Below are 16,600 nucleotides of genomic sequence, written 5' to 3' on the forward strand. Positions count from 1 at the left end.
CCTAACAGGAAATCTCAAGACGTTTGTTATATATATATATATATTAGGCCGTTGAACTACGCATTGCTGGAAGACGAAATGTGTACTTTTTGTGTCGGCGTACGATCTGCATGTGTAACTTGTTGAACGAAGTAATCTCATGATTTTTGAACTTAAAGCAAACAGAGCGTATGTTTTTGTTGACGACCAAGCTGTCAACGGTGCCAGCCACAGAGCTGTGCATAGCGAGAACAAAACATCACCGCGCAGCTTAACATCCAACAATATCCATAGTTGATCTGCTTTCTAACAAGTTCAACAGGTTAAAAGTTCTCTGTTCCGTGGGCATCTATGTTAAATGCATTTTTACTACTATTACTATTATAAAGTCGAAAGATCAGGTCGAAGATATCGAATAATTTTTATTAGCCTTTTGATTAAATGTGGGTCTGCGCTTTCCGTGGTGGATATACAGTTCTTCACACAAAGTGCCGTTCATTTAACACAGAACAATATCATATAATCGTGATAAATGCAATCCACTGAGTACATTCCGATTGCGAACTTACACCAGCATATGGACATCTATCAATTCCTTTTTGATAACATTTTATCCAACAATAGGAACTGATGTATTTACGCGAAATATAGGCACAATTAACCCTCTTGTTGCGCATTTTACGTCCGGTATTGCCGTTGGGCATTCCATCAGACGACTGGCTCCCAGTACAAGCCCGGCTATACCCGGGTTCGGACCTATATCATTATGATAATATGTTCCTAGGATTAGTAGGCAAATACGTTATCCACTAGGCTATTACACGGACAAGCACAGCCTTTACTAAAAGCCTTCCTCAGTGTTTCGAATTTTTATTATCCATACTGCGTTATAACGTGATGCCATTGGTCGTACAATATTAGACCACTATAGAATCTTAGTAACTAAGTTATTATATTAATAACAACGAAAATCGGCATATAAATATATATAAACAAGAACACTAAAATGACCACGATGGCCAACCGCAGAGGAAATTCAAAAGTTACCAACGTTTAATTCAACAATCTATTGTTGCGATTATAAACTACGACTGTGAGACGATTATAAAATGAAAAATATATGAGCGATGAAATCTAGAAAGAGGCAAAGCTTACTCGAAGAATTGCGTACTTACGCGTGTGGCACTTATCTGAATGTGAGTCCACGACGCATAGCGCCTCGATGGGCGGTAACGGCCCTTTTGAAATTATGTATTATAATTATTAATTATGTGGGAGTTCTCCTTGAGCGGAAATTTTTTACATGACTTCCATAGTCGCCATGAGCATTACATGGTATACGTAAGCATATACATGAAAATGCTCTATCATTAAACAAATGTCGTCACTATACTAGAACCTCATGATTAGTATAAAGGCACCATTTGTGGCGTCTGAACTGTGCGCTAGCTATCTCTCAGACTTTTCTTTTTTCTATTAATTCACCAGGCATAGGAGTAATGTTTAAAAGTTAAAATGGTTTTGAATTTTGGCATTTAATTATCTAAGCGAAGTTTCCAACATTAAACTTATTTATTTTACTGATAATTTTTTAATTCGATTAAATTTTTGTTTTAATTACTACTGTTGTCGAATAAAGTTGTATAATCTTGAAAAATCAACTTGCATTAGGGGGTTTTGCCTACCATAGTCTTGTAGTTGTAGGACATGGGCAATCAGGCAAACATTCGCTGCTTGATTGTCCATTGCATATGTTATTAAAGGGATAGTTTTATTATTGTCGTTGCCTTCTGTTTGCGACTGTTACTCTGCAGGCGTCGCTACGGCCATCATAATAATGCTGATTTCATTCAAGGCCTGTAGGCAATCGTTAATCTGTAGCAGTGCAGTTTTTCAATTTTTGTTTTTATTGTCATCTTTTTTTTTTAATTGTCATTGTAATGAAAAATGAACGCTGAGAGGGAACTACGAAAATCGACGTACGTACGTCTACTGAAGCGAACGAGCATTGGCGGTTCAGAAAACAGTAAGCGAAACGAGTGGGTCAAGTGGGTCCTTCTTTCGATAATAATTCAACGGTGTAAAAGTAAAATCAGCTGTGATGAATTCGTCTCAATATATATATATATATATATATATATAGTATAAAATAGCGCTTAGCAAGCTTATTACTGGAACACGCCACAGACGAAAACACACCTTTTTTTATTTTTGGGGACCTTTTTAAATTTTATGGGGTTTATTAGGAGCAGTAGTAAATTAAGATGTAAACCTAATAAAGGGTGCTAATTTTTCTGAAAAATTCTTGATATAACAAAGTATGAAAGGCAAAACAGGCAGATTTTGGATCACATTAAAAACGGCTTTTCACCTCGTAATACGGCCGAAATCAGTGCGCCCGTATATTAGGTGCAAGTCTAGAATGGTATCATTATATCACCTATGAAAGACGTGCACATGAATTGGCCTGACAGACTTTAGCTTAGCTAACTAGATCAAGTGATAAAGAAAAAAATGGTGTAAAAGTCCGTCATAGTACCCAGCTGCCGCATTAAGTAGGTCTGATTTTTAGTATAGAGCCAGCATGCTTTCCAGAGGGTGCTGAAATGTTCATCGTCTAACTACACGTGGGAATTTGTTTTTATGGAACACTTTTTCCCGATATATTTTCATTGAGTGATACACAATTCCGTCGAATGCAATCGACTTACCCTGGCGATGCGCGGGTCACGAAGGTACTCCATCCTTTTGCTGAACTTTGCTCCTCCAATGATGACCCTCTGTGTAGTCGATCTGAAATGAAACGAATTATTTGAAACTAAGATATATATGCAAGTCCTGTTTTAATTATTATCAACGTCTATTTATGCAAAAGCTCTTGTTTCTACACGCAGAAGGCCCCATGCCATAAACTTCCGGTCGCGCGTTTAATTTTGATCCAAAAAAATAAAGATACATCCTTTTTTCCATAACCGAAAGAGGCACAACCAAGAACCGCCCATATTTACATCCACATTTCCACAATCATAATTCTAAGACATGATAAAGATTGGTTACAAAAAACGTGCAAAGATAATATCATTTTCCACCTAGAATCTTTGCACGGACGCCGTGACAGGATGCTTTTGCCTAGAGTGAGCTCGGGAAATAAGCGTTCAATACAACCAACTCCAATTGTCTGTCTAACCGAAACGACGTCTTGATAACTATCGTGTCCTAAATCCGAAGAACGTGGAGACAAATAACTAGGCAATATACGGTCCTAGCTATTTTTGGATCGGCATTAACGCTGAATCTACTAGGCAACTCCGATATGTAACTAGTAGGCTACCAAGCTTTCAGGCTTTCCAGGTCTTCAAGTGATACTCTCGAGTTTTTGCTGTGTCAGCTTTTTATTCTATGGAGTACACGCTTTTGATGCTGAACCTGCTTTTAATACAAAATGCCTAACTTGATAGTATTATAATACTAATAATAGTAGTTATAATGTTGTTATGATTATTATAAGCACATAAACAACAGAAACACCTATATAAACAGATACAAACAAACGTAATGTAAACGCACTTCGTTCCTTTAGTCTGATGATCAACTGGAGTTTGACAGAATGAATATATCCTATAGAAACGCGGCAATTCTATAGTTAGCCACTTCTATTAATGGTTAAACTGAACAAAAAAAAAGTTGATTTATGCTAGGCAAACATTTTTTTTCCACTCTAAACACCACTGTAATGTTGTTAGTATTTTCTGAAGACACTCAAGCGTTCGGTCTGCCTTCTAGGTGACGAAATACAATAAAAACAATTAGTTCGTGTCTGATATTTGACATACACAAAGATGATGTTTGCTTTTTTATTGTATTTCGCCGTTGATGCAATTACTGCCGATTTAAGTTATACTATGGTTTGAGTCAGTTGCTTGAAGACTGATGCTATAAGAGCTTGCAAAGTTTTTGTAATTTTAGTTTTAAGCAAGAATAACATTATCACTTTGTCATCACTTCGGGGTGTCTGATTTTTCGACTCAACTGTATTGGTATGCCGATAACAAGTTGTAAAAAATTTCAAATCATGTTTAGAGCTGTTATATATATATATATATATATATATATATATATATATATATATATAATCTTATAGAGAAGATTTTCTTGGATGATTTCATGCACACCTGTAAAAATATAGCATATATTTTACTGTTATCATTAGGGGCGCCTGCTTGACGTGAATTTATTAACTTATGTCGAAGCATGGGACGGCTGACAAAAAACAGGTCCATTACTACTACCCATTTATTATTTGTTAATTTTGCCTGTATGCACCATGTAGTAAAATTAAGTTTATAATGAATCTAATAGCGTGGCTACCTTCACCAAATGCCTCAAGTAAAAAAAGAGAAATCAAAGAATTAGCATTTTACACTCCCGTAGGTTTCTAATATCATATAGAAGAGCGTTCAACCATAACCGACTTCTATAACCCAACAACTTTCTTAGAATCAGAAGTCGTGTCTAATAGGTTTGATTAACTCAGCAGAGCTTAGTTTTGCTTTTGTTTTTTCTAGACCGCCTCAAAGCTCAGCGCTAAAAGGATCTTGTTCCTATTTCCCGCTGCTATTCAACGCCATTGGTGAGTCTTTAGAGAGAGTTCTCTTGGGGCAGTTACGGACAAGTCTGGAACGGCCTTTCAGCACAACGTTTTCTCGTTTCAGAATTACTTCTACAGTCGAACGTAACTCCAGCGAAATGGTTAGGCACGCTACGATAGACCCTGATGATGAATCGATAATCCTCCAGCAAATAGCTTTTTATACGTTTTCATCTGTACAGGTTGCTACTGTAGGTTACTTAGGACGACAAGCTTTGTTTTTAAGGCTCTCTTGTCTACTTCGAAACTGTTGGTACATTACTCATGGACTAATACTTGAGACTCCTGTAACTTTGGCGCCATGTGCGAGCATTTAGTAACATAGAATAGTGTCCATACTTTTTAGCACTCATACCGCTCTCATTTTTTTTTTAAATGAAAGGTCTTTGAGAAGAAAACTTTGGCAAAGTGAAAATCATACGTTCCGATGCCTTTTTTGGCCTGTCGATAGCAAATATAATGGACAAGTGTCGCGTCACAAGTCCAACAACGGGTCGGCCTTTAGAAGACAAGGGATAAGTGCAAGCGTTTTATCGATAACAAATTCATCAGCATGTAAATTTCGCCGTAGGTTAAATCGTTCCTTTTTAGTATTTTTCTCAAGTCAGTTAGCAGCACTCACAACCATAAGGAGTTAAGGGCTCACAGCGCGCCAAATGCTTCAGTTGAATGCTAAGGTTGCCACCTAAAACGTACCACAAAGCACACGGAAATTAGAAACTCAATCTACTTGGTATCAAATTAGTACCCAACGCCTCTGCCAACAGGTGAAAACATTTTTTCAACTATCAGAAATCGACACAGTTATTATTCCTTTTCAATAATTGATTCTCACAGTTGCTGATCATAAACACCAGAAATAGCACAAGACGTATTCGATTCAAGTAGTCACCTACTGTGTAAGGATTATTTCTCATTATTATTGTTATTAAAGGATTGTTATTAGTGAGGGCGCTCGAAGCTTCCAAAATGCCGTTCAATATTCACATAGTAGTAAAAAGTAACTAACTACTAAAATAAGTCGTTAAATATTACTTTTTAGCAAAATAATAATAGCATAATAGCAAAAAAAAGTAAATCGGCGACCTTTTACTGGTACTCTCAACCATTACTGGTAGTAACATACATCTATATACATAACGGAACTAAATCTTGTATGTTTATATATATATAAGCCATACAAGATCTAGTTTTGTTATTTTCAGAGCTCTACCGCTGTGAAACGTGCTTACAATTTAACTAACTGAAGATCTAGTTGGCTATTATTATCACCAGCCGGTACCTGTCAATAGAATAATTTCGAATCGTTCGTGTCCTACACCAGCGTATTTTATCAATGTTAGGTGTCATTAAATTGATCGTCGTATTTTAATTTGCAACATCAACCAACACCACTAATTCGAATGGGCAACCCACCTGCATGAGCAGCTGCTGCAGTTTTCACACGAATCCATAATATTATTTCCATTTTCTTCTTTTTGCGTCGATGGGGTATTTCCCATCGCGAAACACATTCGAAACATCTGTAGCCACCTGCACCGGGTACTACGTTTTGAAGGAAACGCTAGCAGTATATGGAGGGGACACTGTATAGCTAATCCAAACAAAAGTGGAACGAAAACGCGGCGAAGAACTTTCACTGAACGTTCCAAATTTGTACGTACAGTTTCAACAGGACCTCGATCGTCTGTATTTGTTCCACTTGCAACCGGACCTTGCTGTGATCAGATACGGCCAAATATATCCAAAAACATGGTCGTTAATAAACAGATATCAGCAAGATTGTGTCGAGTATTACAGCAGCTTCACCGCGAGTAACAGAAATCTTCATCGAATTACGTCCAGCCGGTTTATCACTGTTCAAGAGTGATGTGTTTAACCTACGAGTTCCGTTGATGCTCTACCGGCAATATAACCAATGTTAAATTCGCCAGTTTCAGTCTACATAAACACCTCCATCTTTGATACTACTGCTACCTACTAGAGCATCAATGGTCTTGTCTCACACTCACAAACACTTCCTTGTAGCGCACGGCTAATTTCAGAGCTGTGCCGTAAAGGACCTGTCCTAGCCACCGTACTTCATTCGATTAAAGCTAAGAGCTAGAAATTTCAGCTGTTTTGAGTGCCTTGGAGTCGCCCAGTGCAGATTTGTTGCCAGTAGCAGTCAAACGGTCGTTTACGTCGCTTGGGCCTGCAGCAGAAGTAGCAAAGTGGTACAGACAATGTAATACAAGCACAAGCAAAACGTCCCGTAGTTGCCACTCGTAGTAGTGATGATTCAGATCGCTACGGCCGCAGTGTTCGTGGAGTGGGTGCTCCGCCTTTTTTCGCTCCTGCTGCAAGAGGCGAGAAGAATTGTCGGGGAGAGCTCATGGGAGCGCGACCGACGATATTTCACCCTGCCCTTTGCAGTTTTTCAGAGCTGTTCCACCGCGACTAGCCACTACCTTACGGCAATTTTGGCATGAGGCTGGGAGCGAATTAATAGGTGCGGTGGCGGCGATGGCAACGGTTGGGTCTGCTGCTGGCGACGCGAGCGGTCCATGCCTCAGTTCTTCGCCTGGCAAGGAACGTCACCATTCTGATGTAAATTAACGTGGCTCACATCTAGAAGAGAGGAGAAGAACTACGCCGCCAAAACGGAGGCACATGCATCGATCGGACGGACGATGTAGGGAGGGAGAGAGAGAGGGGGAGTGGATCAAGAGCGTTTTTTAACGATAACTTCAACTTCGTCCGTTCAAACGTTTGCAAACGTGAGAAGCTTTGACAGTAGTCGAAGCAGTGGGCCGCGGCTAGCAGTAGCAATCTTGTAGTTGGAAAAACCTATCTGCGAGCGAAAGCGCCGAACTACTAGACAACCTGCGCGGACGTTTCGGCGCCGATCACTGTACCTTGGATATATCGTCATATCAACACGAGTGGACAGCGTCAGCTGTCATAACATTCACAACATTAGCAGTCATATCTAAAATAGAGGTAATTGTGAACGTTGGTTGGATAAATAATAATGGTTGGATAAATCCAACCATAGCAGTCTGAATTGGTAAGAGACGTAAAAGCAAACAACAGATACTTTAATGGAATTAAAACACAGCCAGCGCTCGAGTGTTTTCTGGCCGCCGTTTCCAATGAACCGATATCTATGGTAATTAGACATGTTTAATAGTCGGTTCTCGTTCGTCTTTGTTAGTTATGAATGAGTGACCAGGAAGGCGACGTAAAAGATGGAAGCGGAAGACCGCCAGAATTCCGATATTCCTTTGAGATGACGCCGCAAATGAAGCTGATAAAACTGACACGAAAGAGGCGAATGCCAATTATAGACACAGCTTGTAAATAAACCGTAAAGGCAATTTTGTGGTGTACTAGATCAAAGTGGGTCAGATAGAGGGCGATGCTTTGACTTTACAGTTAAAAAATTGGCAAATTTGCCCGCTAAACGAATGCGAAACCTAGACAAGGGCGTTCTCACCTTAACTAACCGATGATGTTTAGCTATATAGATTATTGACTTATCAAGGTTGAAAAACGCGTCCGCAGCGAATAGTCTAAGGCAGAGCCAACGAAGAGAAATTTATAACAGCTATGGGCTCAGTCATGCAGAGTTAAAAAATTAGGGTTCCCTGTAAGGTGAGGACCCTAGCATGATACTAAGTTCTATGAAATTATATTTTGTATAAAAAGCAAGGTATATCAGCTGTATTTCCGCTAAGTCATGCCTTGATATTTTTCAGGCTATGGTCTAACTACTAACATCCAGCCGGAGTTCCCATGGATTTCCGGTCATTTCCAAATAATTACGAGAAGTCTACCAAGCTAAAGAAATGAGAGAAGCGTGTTACGACATGTATATCCCTCAATATCCAGTAGTTACAAAAATCCTGGCTCAATGTAATTTAGAAGGTCACTGCGCGGAAATTTCGTCATAATACGGGAATGGCGCAACCAACGTAATTAACAACCCTTCGAGTTGAAAAAAACTTTTCACTTGTAGCCCTTACGCGTATTACTGTGTCATCGATTATAGCAATGGTATTGGCAAAATTGCCGGACATGATTACCTTATTTTGGAAAACAGAAATCCAGTTTCGGCAATGCCTAATGTTGTTTAGAAGGTTGCTGCTGTGGAAACGTAAAAAACCAACGGCATTGCTGAAGGTTCATCTTAGCCTAGGAAAAAAATCAATTCTATTCGTAATTGATAGTAGTTTATTATTTTTGTTTATTATTAACCACTCGCCAAAGAATCATTTTCACGCAGATCTTTGACAGCGTGTTCATACACACACATTAAAGTCCAAGTGTGAAATCAGACAAGATAAAAACACATTATTGCTGAAGACGTGCGGTAAGTGTGACTCTTCCTGTTATAGGTTAACATCAGGTGTAAGTTCACTGAAAATTTTTAATTATTTCGATTTCTTGTTTGTGACCACTTTATGGAGATGGTACTGAATGAACGCGGTAGACAACCGTACCGCTTTCATAGAAATGGCGGCATTTCACAAATTAGCGAAATACTTGTTTGCCTTAGTAGCTCCTGTGTAAGTAAATTCATCTTCTGTCATCGTTAACATTATGATTATTATATAACTATTTCGCCAACACTCATGCGAGTCAACACCGTTAACTACTACATTAATCTTCGACATTGCCACATGTGTCTGACGATCAATACACACAAAACATTTCAATACTAATATATTGAATCAACGAAAAAAGATGATTGCAATTTACGAAACTACTACTTTTTTCGGCGCGAAATAATCCCCCAGCGGTCGGACCACTATCAATGGCAACATAAAGAGCCCTGTGACCAAGTCAGGTTTCCTACAAGAACCCTATATCAATATATTTTTTCTAAACTGTGGCAAAAAACACTGGTCCCCAACGCACGTCGCTCAAACGTTCGTGCCAGCTCGTCAACAAATTTACCTTTTTTAGCAATTGGAGTTACCATCATAAACGCTAGCTTGTTGTGTTTATCCCAATACGACGATTAGTGTCAGTTAGCCAGCCATCACCCAAAGCACACGGAAGTCTTGACGCAAACCCATCGATTCCTATTATTAGTGGTGCTATACTTTACTGTTTTCGCGTCCCTGTATCGCCATATTGCGGGCACAGAGCAAACGCTAAACACGACCCTGCTATCCGTTACCAGCCGCTGTCATCACGAGTGACAACGTTGGAGCAGGGTCGTCATTGTTGTCGGTACGGAAACAACTGATTAACGTTTTCCAATCGGTGCCGCACTCTTTGGCGGCAGGACGAATTTCAACCATTTTTTGGCAACATCCCCGAATATAAGACCCTGCCTCCGTTTGACCACCCCCTTCTGAGGCTCCTAGTTACATCACAAATACCATTATTTCTTCGTCGTCGTGTCGTTTGCACTTGTGCAAAAGGCCTGCTGTGTATATGCGTTTATTGCGTGACGAAGAGTATGTTGGAACAAGCGAAAGAGAGCTTAAGTAATGAGCTTTGCTTGCTATTGGTAGAGCCGACCATTTGTTGGGCTTTGATAACATATCCAAAGTGGACAAAGCTCGTTCCATACAACACGATCCGTACATCATTATGGCAACATAACGTCTTTAGACTAGTGTAGGCATAGGACGCTCGTAGAAGTTCTGTCTCATCTGTACAAATGGGTTAGGACCAAGGAAAATGATTCCTGCTCAATCCTCAAAGCAAATCCTTTTAGTGGCCAAACGTTCTTTGTCGGACGATCGCTTTCAACTGAAACGCTATTAAAGACAAACGATAGTTATATCAATAGACCAGAGCTTTTGAGCTGACGACAAAAGGCGACCTGATACGAAAGATGTTCGTTGAAAACGGTCAAATCGAAATATTCTCATTACGGCGCGTGCTGTAACTCAGTTATGCCGAGTCTAGTCCGTCGGTTCTTTCATCAACAAACCAATCCAATATACCCCAAAGCACAGCCAACAAATCTGCCAAAGCTAGATGACACTTAGTCCGATTTCCCCCGTGCTCCCGCCCCCGGCAACTGCCAGCGCTCATTGACACAATAGGGCGTTAGTGCGTCTCTTTACGAAAACCAAGAAAAACAAGCTTTTTGCCGATAGGACTACGACAGAGGGTCACCATACGTACACACACAACAAACGATGTAGCAGCAACGTTTGTTTATCGACTGCGACGCCACGTTCATACTTGGAGCTGTCTCTCCGCTTAATCTTCTCCAGGAACCGGTGGTCATGTCCTTCTCGGGGTTTTACGAGCGATAGTGACGAAGGGTTCGTATTCGATTTTGCTCCACATTTGTTGGTTTTTCAAAGGCATAGGAGATTTTTGTTTGGTTGATGTCGCTAAGCTGGGACGTCGTCGTTCTGCCATGTGCTATCACAATCAAGAAGTCAACGCTGTATATTAGCTATATGTCTTAAATGATTCTACAGCGGACTTCGTTAACACCAAAGCATGTCTTGCATGCTTTCCTCCGATAGGGTAGCCTTATATTTTAACTGACATGTGTATATATATGTATGGTTATCTTGTCGGATGAAGACACGCCTTGTTGTTAACGAAACCTGCTATAGAATCGTAGTAGCATTGAGACGTTTAGCCAATATATAGCGCTGACTCATTGATTTAACATTATATATATATTAAACCAATGCTGATTGTCTTTCTCCGCCACGAATTGCCGCTACTAAAAATGGCCTTTGACCCAAAACAAACGTAGGTAAAAGACATTTTAGAAAAGCGAGAAAAAGATGTTCAGTGAAATAAGTGTTGAGCAATATTTGATAGTTCACGAGGCATATTTACACTTGACACGCATACGTATAACAGCTTTTTTCGTCGTCTATTCTATACAAAGAGAAACCCTATCAGTTGGTGTTGATACGTAACCACGGCAATGCCGGGAACAAAGATCGTCGGAGTAACAATTGATTATGGTAATAGTATAAACCAACAAAAGAGTTACATAGACGACGAAAAAAACTACTATCGCGTTGGCGGTTGATGAACGAAAGCAGGCGTCGGTAAACAGTCGCGAAGGTACCCGAACCGGTAGCGGTAGACATCGATGGGGTAGTCGCAAACCAATGCGAGAGAAAAACAGAAGAAATTTCGATATCTACGTGCTGATTATTTAGTACTAGCGACCCGAAGATGATCTTTCGACCATTCAACAGATTTGTCTGCTGCATTGAATTGCCGAGTGAGCATATATGCAAATCAGCAGTCCCTATGCCTTCCCATGGACGAAAGCAGCCGCGCCAAAGCTGCAGCTCCACTGCGGTCGTTAAGGGGACTGAAACGTGCTAAGAACACGGCTATGACTACCATGAGTACCGATCATGTTGGTACGTTATAGTAGTCTCCATAGACTCTCACTGTCTGCGAGTTTATCGAAATTTGCATTAGTTAGTATAGGATTAGATATTTTATCTGATACTATTGTTACGTTGATTTAAGCGGAGCATAGCCGCAGCGCATCTTGAAAATCCAGTATAACAAATATAAATGCTGCCATTTTTTTTTATGGAGAACGACCTCTTTCTGTAGTTTTCATGTTATGTTCTTCAAGACCTTAAACGGGGCCATCAAGACAGACGGAAGTACCACCTCACCTATACGTTTGACGAGATAGAAACTCAAGCCACTTTGTTGAAATTGAAAAAAATCGTAACAAGAGACCAGCCTCCATAGGAAGCCGTAGGTCGTTAGGAGCATAATAATGGTATAGAAAATCGTTGATAATAGCACACCAACGTCAAGCTTCGAAGTGTGAAATTAGACCCAAGTTTGTCCTGATTTTGCTTTTAATTAACTCGTCCTTATTGGGTTTGAGAAGCTACAAAAGTGTTTAGGCCTATAGGAAGTTATTACATCCCATAGAAGTTCAACTACATTTGCAACAACAAATAAATATTTGAATATTGAATTTTAGAAACACTATTTTCGGTGCACATATCATCGAAGCCCTATATATATATGGGCTCTTGAGAGTCCACACTAGACAGTTCTTTAACAACGGTAGCAATATATCAATAAACATTACGTCGCAGACCTTCAAATAAAAATAGGAACCGGCAAATCGTGAGTTACAAAACTCGCTAAAACTAGCTGACCTAATAATACATAATTGGTCGACATCAACAGACATAAAATAGAATACCTTAAGTGAAGGTAATAACCGTCAAGTTGACCTTCAAAAGTAAACGAAACGTTTCCGATAATTATAGCCACAAGTGGCGATGGCGCATGATAACATAATGACCCCCCATCACTCGTCTCAGAGCCCCCATCTTGTCAGGCGATAGTGGAAGCGTGACATAATGCATGCGCGTGCAGATGTCTATCAAGATAATTAAAGTGAAACCACCTAACTGAAATAGTTTTCTATATAAAAAAGAGTACATTATATTTTTGCTACTTGCAACATTTACGTTGGATTTCTACTTTCAAAATCGATAAAGACAAATAGCTTCGAAGTGGTATACCCCATACCCCAGGTAGAATGAATCGTGTCGGGCCGGCGTGGGTTTCATTTAAGAGCTGAGATTTGACAGTGCTAATTGCGTTAAAATCTTATAATACTTTTTTTGGACTTGAATGTAAGTCAGATTTCCGCAGATTCGCTATTTTCCAATTTTATTGCGATAGAGACGCAAATACTGTTCAGACCTATAACAAAATTGGTGGTATTTATGGTTTAAATGCATTATCGGAAAAACGGCCCAGAGAGGTCCTGTCGCTTTCGTCCTGAAAACTTTTACGTAAAAAATGCTTCTCGTGCTAGTTCGGCAAACGCGAAAAAAAAACTATTATGAAATTATCGCGGCTAAAATTGGGCAAGATCGAGTTGCTATGACATCGACCGGGAACTAAACATTTACCACCGAGCGATCTTTAACTATTTTCAGACAGCCCGCTACGATAAAAAGCTCGTTTTTTGGGTGCCACAGCAATTAACATTGATTGTATTTCCATCTAGCCTTATTGAAATGCACCGAAATTGAGCCATTTCTAAGGTGGCTGATCACAGCTGATAAAAAGTTGATGAGATACAACAATCATATGAGAAAACAGTCCACAATCCGCGGCAAAGCCCCGTGGAAACTCCGATAATGATGATACTATGTTTTTAGAAATCGTGTATTATCAGCTGCCGCTGCTGCCGTCCGGCGAAACGGATCTCCACCGACAATTTACAAAACGATAAACACTCAACTAGAGTTAGAGAACGTAAAGATCGTCGTCTTCAACATGACAATGTCAAACAACATATAAAAAAAAAAAACAAGCAAAAACATGTAAAAACAGAGAACTTCGTAGTTTACAGTTTCAAACGGATACATGTGTATTCCAGATTGGAACTACCATTTATTTCGATCGCCAGAGGATTTCCTTGACGGTGCTAGAGGGAAAGATGCAAAAGCAAAAGTTACTTGTCATAATTTTTCGCCCAGAAATCACACACCTTCTACAGTGGAAAAGATATATAATAAATATGTAAAAATAATGATATAAAAATACACAATATTATCGATTAAAATAATTTAGTAATATTATTTTAAAATAGTCGCTTCAAACTTAGCTTACCAACTAACTTTTTTTTTTTTATCATCTAATACAATATACTACAGTAACACAATGTAGCGAACCTAGGGGAGTGTAGATAGCAAATGCTAATCAGAACTACATAGAGCGCCACGATTGATGGTTCTTTATATTTTGGTTGACTCTTGCAGACTTCTCGTAGTGGCATTAGATTCATTACAAATGCAGAGAAAGATCTAGTAAATAGAAACCTTAATTAACCTCGATGGTTTGATATGGTTTTTCAACACTTAGGAAATCCATTAGCGATTTAATATCATAGTGAGCAGCCTCAATAGCGGCCTCAGCTCTATACAATTCAGCAACGAAACAATAAACTTTATTATCATATTCTATTATATAATGATAAATATCTGATGATCTATTTTAGGTACAATTCTTGCCCGTCTATCGCGTGCTTGTTGTACTCGTCAGATTTACGGTATCCAAACAATTTCTAGATATCTAGTCGCGGTAATTCCTACCTCTGGTATTTAGTCAATTCAGTTTCCTTATGATTTACTCTAGTAATCAGCGTTCACGTCGTTCTATTCTTCAACGTAATTTCATCTAACGTATAGACCTATCTAAAATCTTTGAAAGAGATCAAATATATAACCATATGCTAAACCCCCAATGTTATAATGCTAAATGGAATGAACAATAGTCTAGTAGATTTACGCTCTGCCAAAAACGGCCACCGTCAACAAGCAGCATCAAAATGCTACATAAAAGTCGAACGAAGGCACGTAATTCAAACCATATCGAAACTGTAAGGCATACGCGATAAAACGATCTAAAACAGAATACGCTGTTAAACTGCGGACAGCTTCGTTTCAATCTCAGCCCGAGATCCCTGTCAAAGTCTGAACTGTCGGAGCTATTCGGAATGTTGGTTAGGCATAGTTGACCGATCCCTTCACCGACTCGCTTCAGACATCGTCGTTCGGTCCAACCGATGACGATCGATGATACCGATCGTTTTAAGCGAATTTTCTACAAAAGATAATCCCCGCTACTGCTAACGTTCTCTGACAGGCCGGTGGCAGCACTTAATCCTGCTAGAGCTATAGACTTGTGAGTATAAATAATTTGTTCACTAAAGTGGAAAATCATAGCAGGATTGACGTCTTTCAATCTTGAGAGTTTCTTAAGATAACTTTGAGCATGATGGAACGGTTCCTTCGAAATAAATGTGCGGGGAGTCTGAAAAGCTGTTTGTTCAATGGGCCTGTGACTACATGTGAACAGTAACTGTCATTTTTGTTGAAGTGTTTTATTTTTGAGACTTTACGAACTCCTCGATCTGTCGCACGTAAACAACATCCGACAAAAAACTTTTAAGAGTTCTACTGAATGCTAAACAAAAGACTTCGTAAAAAACAAATTTTTCCACTACGTGCCTGCGACCCTCTAATCGGATGACAAATTCGAAGGAAATCATGCTCTCCACTACAGAAATAAGTTTCTCAATACGCTTAAGTTCTACAGTAGAACTTAAGCATATTGAGAAACTATTCTACACTAGAAACGACAAGCATACCCTAACATTTTGATTGATTTCCCGCAGATCTCTTGGGGGTGCAAAGTACCCCGTTATTGCCGATCACCAACGTGCATACCCCTACACTTTTTTAGTAAGCGAATTCGTGTGAAAGACCAAGAACTCTATTAGACATCTCAACCTTCGTTATTGTCTTAACGGCGCTTGACCAACACCGCAGCTTGCCAACTAGTTAGATAACTAATAAGTTATGTAAGAAATGCCCATTAAAAAGATGCTAGAAGCTTCCAGCAATAAGCAATAAGACTACACAGGCACTAATTTGTGCGTCTGATCCGCGTCCGTCTGTTGTTTGAGACGCTAGCAACCAATTAGTCTATGCTCTGCTATTGCCTTCGGTAGTTCTACTATCAAAGGCTAACGACGACTGGTGAGGTCGGCGCCGTACCACTCACCTGAATTGATAGATGATTCCGATCAGCATCTTCAAATGCAATCAGCAATTTTCGCTACTACATAACACATGCGTTATTTATAGTACACACCCATAGCGGGTCAGTGCGACGTTAACGTCTTACAATCTGCCGCGATTTTGCTTTCGTTTCGTTTAGGGTAAATGATATTGTACAGCGTTGAAATAATTCGTCTTGCGACCAGACCCGTATCGGTTACCGTGCGACAATAGCTGTTGTAAACGTTTCCAATTTTTCTTTAATTATTCACAGGATTTTTGAGTAAAGTCGTAATAATTCGTAAGGCCCAACGTAAAACGGCAGCGCCATCATTGTGTAGTTACGGTTTTGATCATTCGTTATGTTATATTTTTAAAAGATATGTGATGATTTTAGTGACCCATTCAGCTGGAATGGCTGTACTATACA

At 39.5% G+C, this 16,600-nt stretch overlaps 1 protein-coding gene across 4 annotated transcripts in view; it reads right to left on the reverse strand.

The window, feature by feature from the left end:
- Positions 1-16,600, reverse strand: part of LOC111245840 (NADP-dependent malic enzyme-like) — a 50,881-nt gene that overhangs the window by 28,862 nt on the left and 5,419 nt on the right. For 2 of the 4 annotated variants that reach the window (XM_022794696.2, XM_086982142.1), the window contains exon 2: positions 2,691-2,772. In XM_022794696.2, coding sequence (XP_022650431.1) covers positions 2,691-2,772 — 82 coding nt within the window. Of the gene's footprint in view, positions 1-2,690; positions 2,773-5,249; positions 5,269-6,043; positions 7,151-16,600 lie in introns of those variants that run through there. The other 2 variants (XM_022794695.2, XM_086982141.1) reach the window with 2 other exon arrangements.

This window comes from Varroa destructor, unplaced genomic scaffold (genome assembly GCF_002443255.2).
Source record: "Varroa destructor unplaced genomic scaffold, Vdes_3.0 BEIS01000002.1, whole genome shotgun sequence".
Classification (NCBI taxonomy): domain Eukaryota; kingdom Metazoa; phylum Arthropoda; class Arachnida; order Mesostigmata; family Varroidae; genus Varroa; species Varroa destructor.